The following is a 13,607-nucleotide window of genomic DNA, read 5'->3' as shown; positions in this document are numbered from 1 at the left end:
GGCGTCCAACAACTTATCTTGGCAGGAACGCCAAGACCGGTCGATGCCTTTCCGCGAGTCCTTGACAAATTTAGCCAAAAACGTAGCCATCTTGGGGTCAAGCTCCGGCGTAAATGCGATTTTATTTTCTAACAAGGGTCTGGGGCATTCCGCCCGCAGACAACCCCGAGCCTCCTTTTCTGGGGGCTTCCGGAGGCTACTGGCCACAAACCTGGCCACCTTATCCCCGGGAACCCAAGACGCCGAACGGGGGTGCATAATCTCATCCGGGTTAAGCATGTCTGCGTCCTCTGGGTTCGCAGACACAGAGGTGGAAGGGGTGGCTGACGGGAGCCAAGGCCGTGAAGACCCCTCCTCATCATCAGTATCCCCTAAAGTACCATTGTCGCAGGCGAGGGGGGTTCTATAGGTTCCTGCGGGACATCCGCCGGTAAAGTCGGGGGAACGGAAGGTCCCGCCGAATCCCCAAAAGCGGACTTGAGGCGCTCAAAAGCGGCCACATCTACACCCTCAACGCACTGTCTCTTAGGAGGTGGAGGTTTCTCCCCGGACTGTTTGAGAGGCTCAGCCGGGGGTTCAGAACGCTGCGCCGCCAATTTCGCACACTCCTGGACAATCTTTTGGGATAGGCGTTGTTCCATGCGACCTACCACCTCGTTGACTACTCTATAAATGGAGGTGTCAACCGCCTCAAAAAAATAATCATCCCAAGGGGAAAAACCCTAGACCTCCTCTTCATAATAGTCAGCCTGATCAGCCATGACACTAGCAAACCTCCAGACACACACCGCAAGAACAAACCCCAAAGTGATTATCTCTCCTTAACACTAAGGAAATTACAGAATGGAGGGAAGAGCCCCCAAATAGTTATAGAGGCAGGCTGTTACCTGCAAAGATTATGGGCAACCAAGTGGTGGCAATAGGGGCAGCACAAAACCCCCTACGCGCGTGGCCCTCGAGTTGACCGGGCCTGCTGCCTCCCTCGCGCATACCGCGAGATGCGTGAGGTTTAGGAGGGCGCGTTCGCGCGCCGAAATCAAAGCGGGTCTTCGTGCAAATACAACGCTCAGATGAGCGCGTCAGTTTCCGAGGCCAATACGGACCCCCGCCGGGGTGTCTAGAATGGTATGCGGGACAAATACAACCCAGGACGGGCGTCAAGGTGAGGCAGCCGGGACAAGGCAACCGCTCGTAGCTCCCGCAGCGCGACTCCTCCGTGAAGAGCGCCGCTGCGAGAGCAACGAGAGGGCCGAGTCCCTCTAGCGTGCAATACAAGCACCGCAAGGGGCCGAAACCGCGTAAGGAGCGACGGAAAGCGCTCCCGCGGTGAAACAAAGGAATCTGCAAAGAAAAATGCCAATCACACAAAGAATAGGAAACGCAAGTGAAAAAGCCCACACAAAAAATACCAAAAACCACTGATTACAAAGAGAATTTATAGGAGCACTTAACTGGCTGCGTAGCAGCGAAGGAAGAGAGGAGACAGACAGGGGACTATGAGGACCTGTTACCGAAATGGTGGAAGGACTATGGACTTATGTATCTTCCGGGTTGTAGGGAGTTGTAATTTTTTCTGGTTCATGACAATGGCTTTATCTCTGGCTGCTGGATGTTTTGTTATAATAACGCGAAGAGAGAAAATAGCATAATCCGAAGCCTCCGGTCCTGCCATAGAATTCTAGTCACAATATATATAGTTGTATGTCCATTCACAGTGCATACGAAGGTGACCGCCTATTCGCGATGATTAAAGGAATGGTACTGCTAACTACTCTGATACAAGCATGTGAATCTATGAAAGATTCAATACTGGAGAAAAAACAAGTTACCTGTATACTGGTTCTTCAGTATTGATATCTTTCATAGATTCACATGAGGCCCTCCCTCCTCCCTGTCTAGGCTTGCCACACCTTACCTCATGCTACTATTAACCTTCACACACTGGTGCACAAAACCTGAGGTATGGTGGCTCTGCTGGGGAGTTGAGGTCTAGGGCTTGTCTCTGATTGGTCAAAGTTTGGACCTACATAAAGAGGCTGACGAATTTTAAAGTTTTCCTTTCTTTTTGATGGTTTCTAATGTACTTTTATAGTACTGCTTTTCTAACTACCTCAAGACTCCCACAATGACGACAGGGAAGATACAAGCATGTGAATCTATGAAAGATATCAATACTGGAGAACCACAGTGTACAGGTAAGTAACTTGTGTTTTTTCCTTCCTGTAGGGAGTCTAGAGTCTGAGCACTGGTCTTCCTCAAGCGTGCATCATTTTGTAAGGGGAGTCTTGCAATACGTGCACACCAGCTCCCAGAGGTCAGGAAGCAGTAGCCACTCTCTGGAACTGATGGTGCTGGCAGAAGATGTCACAGATCCAGATGTCACAGCCTGGCCTTGCCAGCAGAGCAGGTGTCCCTGGACAGTCAGGTACTTAGTGGTGATAAGTAGACACTCCTTATGCAGCTGATCAGGCTTACAGCAGTGAGGTGCAGTTGTGGCCTACCAGGCCGATCAGGGTCACAGTGACGAGGTGCAGTTCTAAACAAACAATTCACAGTGCAGTGGACAGCCAAGCCTGTTTCGATACCGTCTTTGGGGCAGCTCTGGTCTCACGCAAAGAGATCATGGGCCACCCTCATAATAAGGATTAATCCTGGCTTTGCTCTGTGTTAATGTCTACATCCTCTAGGTGCTCTATATATACCTGGAATACACTGAGCTTCTCCTTCATGACAGACTCTCCTACTGCAGGGCCAGGCACACTCCTACCCTCTCGTTGCAGTCAGGCACGCCTCTAGGCACCAAGCTGATCCTCTGCTCCTCAAGCAGAATGTGCAGACTTTCAATGATGTCCCTTCACTTCTGGGAGACTGGCAGGCAGACAGCATTCTTGGTTATACAACAGCTCTTGAGGCGCTCTGTGGAGCACTCCCTTACTTGGTCAAGAAGAACTTGCGACTAGAAGAAAGTGGGGTGATTTGGGTCCCAGTTTTAGTATTGTGTGGACTCTGGATGTGGATTCACTGTCACAAACATTAGAAGTGGTTTGATTGGTTCTCTTTCAAGTGCTGCTCACCGGACACAGCCTTAGTGTAAAGTAATCCTTCTTACAGCGGATAGCACTGATGCTGTCTCCAGGCAGTAGCACCTACAACATGGGCATATGTCAAATGTGAGATCTCTGCACCTGGCTGCCATCTACCTTTCTAAAGCAGTAATTTGGCATAGACAGAAAAGAAGGATTGTCCTAGAAACGTCCGCCCCTTGAACAAAAGAAACTGCAGTTGCAACCTTCACCCCCACCATCATCGAAATGGCAGTGCTCAGAAAGAACAAATCAGCAGCCCTTTGCTAACAAAGCCTTAATAGAATTTCTAAAAAAAAAAAAAAATCTCTCCATTCTGCTCACTTCAGTGCCTGGATCTCCACCATCCAGACACTGGGAAGCAGGCAATAAATACACTTCCACTTTCATTGTCTGGGTAAGCTCTCCTCATTCTCCATCTTGTGCCATGCTAATCCAAGGTCATCTGAAATGGCTCCCACTGGCTTCAATACTCCTTCTCACACACTTGCAGAGTCCTACTACCATGCATGTATCCCAGACTCATGGTACATGCACTTGACATACATGCGAGGTCAGCCCAAAGGTCTGGTTGACACATAACCGCGGAACTGTACATGTGGGACAGAGAGAGAGATAATTTAGGGTTGGGTACGGGTATTGGGTGGTAGGTTTTTTGGGGGTTTAGGTGTGGGTAAGGGTATTGGGTGGTAAGGGTGTTTTAGGGCTGGTTATAGGGTGGTAAGGGATGTTTTAGGATTTAATAGAGGGTAAGGGTGTTTTTAAGGTTTACGGGTGGGTAGCAGCATAGTATTGGGCGGTCTGGGGGTTTAGGGGAGGGTAGGAGTAAAAGGTGGTAAGGGTGTTTTTTTAGGGTTTAGGGGTGGGAACTGTATTTTTAAAATTATGGAGTAAGGGATCATGGTGGTAAAGAAAGGAGGGGGGATCCCCCCGAAAGAAAATATTTAATTTTATAATAATTTAAAAATTAGAGTTTTCTCCAATTAAGAAAACCCACACTCTCTCTCTCACTTACCTTATATACATATATACTAACCTTGAGTGGTAAAGGTATATTGTCTGGGTAAGCTCTCCTCATTCTCCATCTCAAGACTACCCTCAGAGGCACCCTCATCTACAGACCCCCGGGACCACGCGCACAGTTCTGCGAAGACGTCACGGACTTCATCAGCCCTCACGCCCTCCCCTCCACCGACTACATCCTCCTCGGAGACCTCAACTTCCACCTGGAGAACAACAACGACCGCAACACGACCACCCTGCTGGACAACCTCGCCAACCTCGGACTCCAGCAACTGGTCAACACCCCCACCCACTACGCCGGCCACACGCTCGACCCCCTCTTCTCATCCAGCAAGCACATCACCTTCAGCCACTGCACCGGACTCCACTGGACTGACCACAGCTGCGTCCACTTCAGCTTCAAGAAGAACACGGTCCAGCACCACCCGAAGCAGGTTCCCCACAGAAACTGGAGCAAGATCACCGTCGACCAGCTCACCACCTCCCTCAGCCAGAACCCACCGGTCAGGACAACGGACCCTAACACAGCAGCCCTCGACCTCACGCAATGGCTGACCTCCTGTGCCAACGACCTCGCCCCACTGAAGAACCCACTCACCAGGCCCAGAAGCAAGAAGGCCCCCTGGTTCACCGACGAACTCAAGGACTCCAAGAAGGCCTGCCGCACCCTCGAGAAGGCCTGGCTCCTCGACAAGACCACCGACAACATGACCGCCCTCAAACTCGCCACCCGCAGACATCACCAGCTCATCCGCACCACCAAGAAGAAATCTTTGAAGGAACGACTGGACAAGAACGCCCATGACAGCAAGGAGCTCTTCAACATCATCAAGGAGTTCTCCAACCCCAGCACCGGCAACAACGACATCACTCCCTCGCAGGACCTCTGCGACTCCCTCGCCTCGTACTTCCACCGCAAGATCGCCGACATCCACAACAGTTTCGGCGCTCCACCCATCGACCGAACCTACGCACCCCGCCGCTATCCTCCAGACATGGACCAAAGTGACCCTCGAAGACACGACACGCATGATGAACACCATCCACTCCGGATCTCCGACCGACCCATGCCCCCACCATGTCTTCAACAAGGCCGCCTCTACCATCGCACCCCACCTCCGAGACATCATCAACGCCTCCTTCGACACAGCCACCTTCCCGGAGAGCTGGAAGCACGCCGAGCTCAGCGCACTACTGAAGAAACCAACTGCGGACCCGACCGACCTCAAGAACTTCCGCCCTATCTCGCTCCTTCCATTCCCTGCCAAAGTCATCGAGAAGGTCGTCAACAAGCAGCTGGCCGCCTTCCTCGAGACGAACGGATCCCTCGACCCATCGCAATCCGGATTCAGAGCCAACCACAGCACCGAGACCGCCCTCATCGCAGCCACCGACGACATCCGAGCCCTGCTCGACAAAGGTGAAACAGCGGCACTCATCCTCCTTGACCTCTCCGCAGCATTCAACACTGTCTGCCACCGCACCCTAGTCCAACGCCTCAACGACACCGGCATCCAGGGGATTGCTCTGGAATGGATCATCTCATACCTCTCCGGCAGAACACAGAGAGTACGCCTCCCTCCGTTCCGCTCTGAGGCCACCGAAGTCATCTGCGGCGTCCCGCAAGGATCATCGCTCAGCCCCACTCTATTCAACATCTACATGAAACCCCTCGCTGCCATCGCACGCCAACACAACCTCAACATCATTTCCTACGCCGATGACACCCAGCTGATTCTCTCCCTCACCAGAGACCCCGACACCGCCAAAGCCGACCTACACGAAGGGATGAAAGATGTCGCCGAATGGATGACCATCAGCCGCCTGAAGTTGAACACGGACAAGACAGAAGTCCTCATCCTGGGACCGTCGCCCTCCGCATGGGACGACTCCTGGTGGCCCCCGGCCCTGGGCACCGCACCCAAGCCAACGGACCACGCACGCAACTTGGGCGTCATCCTGGACTCCTCCCTATCGATGACCAGACAAGTCAACGCCGTCTCCTCATCTTGCTTCCACAACCTCCGCATGCTCCGCAAGATCTTCAGATGGATCCCGACCGAGACCAGGAAGACTGTCACCCAGGCCCTCGTCACCAGCAGACTAGACTACGGAAACACCCTCTACGCCGGTACAACAGCCAAGCTTCAGAAAAGACTTCAGCGTATCCAGAACGCCTCCGCCCGTCTCATCCTGGACGCCCCCCGATGCAGCAACATCTCGAGCCACCTGAGAGACCTGCACTGGCTCCCTGTCAACAAGAGGATCATGTTCAGACTCCTCACCCACGCACACAAATCCCTCCACGACCTGGGCACAAGGTACCTCAACGACCGCCTGACCTTCTACACGCCCACCCAACAGCTACGATCCGCGAACCTCGCCCTCGCCGTCGTCCCTCGCATCCAGAGAGCCACCGCCGGAGGAAGATCCTTCTCCTACCTGGCGGCTAAGACATGGAACTCCCTGCCCGCCCACCTGCGGCTGACCCAGGACCACCTCGCCTTCAGGAAACAGCTCAAGACCTGGCTGTTCGAGCAGTAGCAGACCCCCTCCGCCAAAGCGCCTTGAGACCCTTCCGGGTGAGTAGTGCGCGATACAAATTCCTTGATTGATTGATTGATATTCATGGTAAAGGCATGCATTCTAATGTCATACAACATTAAAGCATAGTTTGCTTCTACCACCTCTATGTTCTGCACCCAGGTCAGGAGCAGTAGTCTGTTGTCTACTATTGGGGTATGCTTGGTGCGTTCCTTCACGTCACAGGACAGGTCTTGAACTTCCTGTTGTCATGGACAGGCCCAGGCCTCTGCACACTTGATACATTAGCATAATGTTAGGACCTTATATAAAAATCTGAGTACCCGATTCTTATGTAGCCAGATACTGCTGGCAAGGGAAAGACGCCTTTGTACCATGCAGAATACATTCCAGTCCCATCAGAACAAAGAGCTTGGGATATGATCAGCATCTCCAAACTTGGCCCGACACAGACCGACTTTATTACGATCTATCAAGATCATCTAAATGTACAACATGCGCTAAAGAGTGGTGGCTTAGACTGGCGCTACATACAGGATAACCCACAACTTGACCTAAGGAGCTGATGGCGGAATTATCCCAGTTGAGCAAAGTGGTCATACAATCGAATTTTAAGCTGGTTCAATTGACAATTCTTCTTAAGATGTACAACCATAGGTCCTGACTATTTGCTGTGGGTCATGTTGAGAGCCCCCTTTGCATATACTTAAAAAAGGGTGCGTGAAACCTTTTTGTTTTTATCACATTTCGGGACTGCATTGCAGTTGACCGTTCTCAGAGAAATTATAACGTGTTTAAAAGTGCAAATTAAATTGACTCCACTTATGAATACTTTGAGAATAGGAGTAAAATTGTCTTGACTAAATTCAAAGTGATTTTCTACCAGTTAGACCTGGTCCTGGCTTGGGGTACTTCCGAGGCTCCCAATATAGAAAGATGGAGGGACGAGTTGAACTGCTGCATAACAGCAAACAATCTGTGTATGAAGGACGTAGATGCCAGGGAAGTGCTAAAAATATAAACTACATGGAATGCTTGCTTACAGCACGCTATGCCAGGTAGTAGCAGTAAATATTGTCCAGGTATTAGGAATAAATGCGAATGCGTGCTAGAACCTGAAGAAAATAATTTGCAGTGATATTAAAATGATGCGTCTTGTAGATTTGCTCATGTATGTGTTCTGTCCTGGCTGACTTCTGTTTGTGTCATCCTTCTGGGATACTGCACCTATGATTGTTCAATGTCAGTTATTTTAGAAATGGACATTTTTAAAAACAAACGTCACAGGTAATCGCTTTCCAGTCACTTTTTACATCCTTCTGAGCACACCCTGACAGTATTTGGAGCAGTATGTATATTTGTTTGTTTAATAGTGTCAACGTTGTCTATATTTTGCCCGGAGCACAAGCCAACGGTCCGTTGTAACTTGTTAGGGTGGTTAGACGTTATTGACCTTGCCTTCAAAGCAGGAGTTCAGGTTAACTACAGATATTGTTGCATCACCTCTTCACCACTGCATTTGTTTTTTTCTTTTTCATCCCTTCGATTTTGCAAATTCTTTATCTGTGCACACGCCTTGGGAGACTTAATTGTTTAACTCATTGAATTTAACCTTCATGTATTTCTGTCCAGTGATCAGTACTCTACAGATGTTTTGAAACAATATAATGTATCTATCCTGGCAATCCGCTGGCACACACCAGCCCTTCTTTGGGCAGTTTACTTACTGTCCTGCGATGACGCTGAAGGGGTGGGGGGGGGGGGGGTGCAGAGGTTTATGAGGGCCTTGCCTAAATTTCACCTTTTGTTCAAGTGAGATGTTGCTTTGGACATTTTCAGAAGCATTGTATCTCCTGTTTGTAGGTCGGGCGGAGCGTGCACGGCTGCGGCATTCTTGAAGGAGTTCGTGACCGCCCCTCATTGGGCGCACCTGGACATAGCTGGAGTGATGTCAAACAAAGACGAGGTGCCCTACCTTCGCAAAGGCATGGCAGGACGACCCACCAGGACTTTAGTGGAGTTTGCAACTCGTCTCTCAGAAGAGTCACAAAAGATGTAACAAATAATGTTGTGCACTGACCTAAGCCATGTTAAATCAGGCAGATGCCATGTAAAGGTGGTCTTCTCTTTTGATATATATATTTATATATAAACCTATTCAAAATATTTGAATAAAGGTATCTATAACTTGTATTTTCATGTTTTGCTCTTTAACTATTTCTTGTAGTTTTTCATGTTGAGGCCCTCAAACTCTGTATTCATTTGAAAACAATTGGACCTGGCATGCAGCATCCTTCAAAGATTTTTTGGGCAGAAGATTCACAATGTTGGCTTTGAAACTGATTGAATTTGTGTGCATAGCTTTGTCCGCAAATGAAGTCATTTCTATAAATCAATCAAGGAAACTCTCGCTCATAGCCTTTCTTTGTGGTGAAAACGGGTAATGAGGAAGTGTTAGGGCAGTAGGATGCCCATAATAGCTTGCCTTGTAGTCTTGAACCATGTTCATTTGAGCGATAAGGATATCAAGTTCTATCATTTATAAAGTCTGGTAGATCAGTGTGATGTTCAGCAGTTGCGAATGAGGAAGTCAGTATAATCATGTTCCAATTGTAGAGGTGTGTGTCTCAGAAGGCAGCTCCTCGATTTCATTGGATTTACATGTATGGATATTATCGCTAATGGCTTGTGAGTAGGTTAGGCACTGTGAATACTGTGCATTGGAAATGACAGCGTCAGCTGACAGCTTAGTTAGTTTGACATCGATCTTCATGATGGGATATAGATGTGTCCTTGCAAGAGAGTATTTTGAGCCGAAGCACAGAAGATGCAGACTTTTCAGTTCTTGTTAGAGCATTATAGAACATTTCTGGTAGTAGTAAAATGCAGTTTGATTTTTATCGGAGGCTCTCCCTTGCTTGTTAGATCTCAGTGTGTGGGTTCTCTGGTGTTATACTCTTTTTGGTCTACGTACAACAATGCTTGAGCATTATAGAACAGAAATACAAATCTGGCTCCTAGGAATTATTACTCTGGATGAATCACAAGGATATACAAGAAAGGGGTACAAAAGTTTTTCTTGCAGTTGGTGGTTGTCCCCCCCCCCCCTCCCTCCCTCCCCTCAAAAAGAAGAGCAACCCCGTCCCACTTTTTGTTGCAGTGCCGCCTGGAGTGGTCTATGGAAAACCAATTTCTTGACACATCTGGGAAGAGAAACACCATTCCGATTCATCCTATTGTCTCAAAAATAAGAGAACCACCACTCCAGGTTAGGAGTCCTCGAAAGTGTTGAAGCCGTTGTCTGCCTGTGTAGAGAAAAGCCAGCACTATTTCCCCTTCTCTCTACCAGTCATGATCACTTTGAGGTCATCCATGCCCCGTCCACTGTCACCCCTAAAGCGCATTAACTATTCCCTTATGCTCACAGACGTTCCTCCACGCAGGTCTTCTTACCATTAAATCTGTCCACAGCTTTTATTGTGCATCCAATAAGGCTTTGCCTCTGATTCCACCTTTGCTGCTCCCAACACAAAACAACCGTCTCTGAGCCCTGATTCAGTGCACCACGCAGCAGGTCATCAACACTGTTCAATGTTAACTTCAGAACCGTTTCTTGCTTAACAAATTAGGACACCAGGGGCCATATTATATATACATTGTGCCCCGGGAGCACAACAGGTGTGCGCGACGGTATTACAGAAGGGGCCGCTGATGCTTGTGCGCCCCCTTCTGTAATGCGGATAGCGCTGGCGCATATGTATCACCAGTACTATCATTAGATGGCACTTCTTTATTTGCAAAAGTTGAGCTTGGCCCCATGCAAAGGAAGGAATCGATTTGCCTTTGTGCCCAATCCAAATTATTGACACAGGTGCAAAGGCAAACATGCCTTTATAAACCGCACTGAAAGTGTGTCACAGAAAGGTGGTGCACCTCCTAAAAGCTGCCCTCTGGTGAATGTAAAGGGGGAAGAAACGGGATCCCATGGACCCTCCCCACCCCCTCTACCAAGACATCCTCCTGCAGGGGGGTGCATGCACTGCACCTGTCTGGAAAAGGATCTCCCTCCCATCTTGGAAGTGCAGGTCGCATGCTGCCTGCACTGTGAAACACGGAGCAGCTTTGAAGCAACCACTCCGTGTTTTACTTGAATCCTTCCCCCAGGGCAGTGCATTCTGAATATTATGGCACACTTTCCCTGTTTGTTCCCGGCGCACCTTTTGAAAGGTGCACCGTGGCCCAAAATGGGAAAGTACGTTGTATGTAATACGGCCCCAGACCTAAAAAGACCTAGCTCATAGGGTTAGACAAGGATGAATCAGAGACTTAACAGCTGTTATCACATATGCACCCAGATGCTGGTCTGTTTCTTGCCCTGCTGGATGCAAGAGGGCTGGAGATCTCCTACGAAATTTCCCTCCCTTTGGTAAAGCAGGATGAACAAATGACTAATCCATTTCACAGCAGTGGTGAATTGTGGCTTTAGGTTTTGTTTCTCCGATATATTTTTATTCAGTAAGGGCTACAGAAAGCAGTGAAAAAAATACCAGTTCAGGTGAAATAGAACTCAAACCTGTGTGCCTTACGACCTCATCAGGGGAATGATCTCTTCCATATCTCAACCCACCCTTTCCCCTCTCCACACTGTGTGGGAAAGCCCCATTTCATCAACTCTCCCAACAAGTATGGAAGTTAAATACTGTTAGAACACTGTAATGTTGGGAGCTCCATTGAAAACAATTGAATGCTCCGGACTTCTAATGGATGGTAGAAGCCCGGAGCTCCAACATTCCAATGTTTATTCACAGCCTTTACCAAAGGCCTCACGGAGCCCGAGGGAAATTGAAACCCCTCAGGCTCAGTGAGGCCTTTGTTTTACAAATTAGAACATTCTTCCCTCTAGGGGCGAAATGTTCTAATAACCTTAGAGCTCTCCATAGTTGGCTATACTGGCCATTAAAGGCCTGCTCCCATGTTAAAGGCCCGAGCCCTAGGCTTGGGCTTTTAACGCTGGAGCGGGCTTTTAATGGCTGGTAGTGCCCGCTACGTTGGGCTATAATAGATCCTTGTTTTCTTCTATGGACTGTACTTTGTCTATAAGACCAATGGTTCTTAACCTGTGGTCCGTGGACGCCTCAGGGTCCACAACAGTTTAGAAAAGTAAATTTTACGAGATAAATAAAGTATATAGCCATAAAAAGCAACACACAGTTTTAAGATGCTGTACAAATGTGAAGGAACTTGAAACTGGATCCTAAAAATTAACTAGGCATCCTATCCTCATTCATGAAGCAGCACAACTTCAGCAAATTAAATCTAGTAAGGGCAATTGGGGACCTCAAAGCATCACAGGCATTGCTAACAAAAAGAGAGCATGCATTAGGGGCAAAAAAGACAAAGTGATATGCTAGAGGCTAATATATCGCTTCATCTTTTAGAAATAAGACTATTTTTAAAAGCTCCAACCTTCCCATTACAATTAAAATGATAATTGCACATTTATTTTGTGAATTAAATAAATATTTAATTAGTTGTGTATTTGTTTGTGTACTTGTGTCTGTATTTTTGGGTATAGTTTCCCAGCGTCCAGTAGTGACTGAGTGAGGGTTCACGAAAGTCAAAAGGTTAAGAACTACTTTCACTTATTTTAAATTCTTAACCTCCTCAGGTACAAAGGCTCATAAGTTTCCACCACATAGTTTACATAAGGAACGGTTCACTCCTACCAATGTAATGCATTAACTATCCCCGTTGTACTTTAGAGGGAAGGTGTAGGCCCTCCAGCTTCCCCACTAGTTTTTCCATTTCAAGCATAAGGCTTTATATTTTTACGGTAAAATTGAAGCTGCAAAGGCCACAAGACTCTAAATTGCTTGAGCATTTAGTCACACAACTTATGCCTTTAGGCACATCTCGGGTATAAATGCAAAATTGGACTCCCTTTCATCGCTCCTAACAACTCAGGGGAAATCAGATCTTAACATAGGTAGGAGTAATCAAAAACAAAACTGTGGATGTGGAAGTATAATCGAAAAGCTAACAAGCCTTCCGGCCATCCTGATGGACATACTAGGGGAGGTAAAACTATCACGCGTTAACAGACAGGTGTTAGAAATAACTCCTTCCCCGGAAAAATTACAAACACTTAAGAGAAAGGCCACAAAAAGTAAACAAACAACGGATCAAGAACAATCATTAAAGGAACGTGGTCTAGGTAAAACAGTCTTAGACACTGAAGAATCTCAGCCCATCCACCAATTTACCATCGAGGAAAAATAGAGAGAAAGGAAAAGGGCGAGAAAGGCTAGGCCCAAGAACAAGAAACAACTCAACGTTGATCCTGAGAAAATCTTCCCCATATTTAAAAACAAATGCCATCACGGAAACAAATATAATTTTTTGAACGGGTCAACAGCAGGTGAGGGTTTTCTAGCAGACCCAATCGACAAACCAAATCCATCAATCATACGAAGGGAAGAAGGCCCCAGATTAGGAGACAACCCAAGCCCACATCCATCTATGGGTGACAATAGCAAAATGGATATAAGAACAAACCAGCAATCTCTAGTACAAGTACTGGGAAGTAAAGATTCCAAGCCAACACAAGTGGGCGAGTACGGAGCTTGTGAGGAGCACGACTCGACACGAGCCTCGGTAATAAACAGTCTGGTCATAAAAAACAGCCATAAAGAGGGCTTAAATCCAGCTATAGAAAATGTTATTGAGCAACAATCATTTGCAATACCAGAAAGGAACGCACACTAACAACGTGGTTCAGTAGCAGTAGTCGAAAACAAATCAGCATTAACCCCCTTGCGAATTACTGTCCTGGAAAAGGAACGCAAATGCTCGCTATTACAAAGGGAGCAAAGTATGCCCCGATCGAAGATAAAGAATACAGCCCTTACACAGAAAAAAGTATTCAAATCTGAGGCTGCTCAGCACGAGCAAGAACAA

At 47.7% G+C, this 13,607-nt stretch overlaps 1 protein-coding gene across 1 annotated transcript in view; it reads left to right on the top strand.

Annotated features, from left to right (window-relative positions):
* The window catches only part of LAP3 (leucine aminopeptidase 3), a 353,892-nt gene extending 345,049 nt beyond the window's left edge, over positions 1-8,843 (top strand). The window contains exon 13 of the mRNA XM_085642373.1: positions 8,514-8,843. Within this exon, the coding sequence (XP_085498499.1) occupies positions 8,514-8,709 (196 nt within the window). The 3' untranslated portion in view covers positions 8,710-8,843. The remainder of the gene's footprint in view (positions 1-8,513) is intronic.
* Positions 8,844-13,607: the final 4,764 nt, after the last annotated feature.

The sequence above is a fragment of the Triturus cristatus genome, chromosome 2_2, assembly GCF_964204655.1.
Source record: "Triturus cristatus chromosome 2_2, aTriCri1.1, whole genome shotgun sequence".
NCBI lineage: Eukaryota > Metazoa > Chordata > Amphibia > Caudata > Salamandridae > Triturus > Triturus cristatus.
Note: the sequence above shows the minus strand (reverse complement) of the source record. Positions and strands in the feature narration are given on the sequence as shown.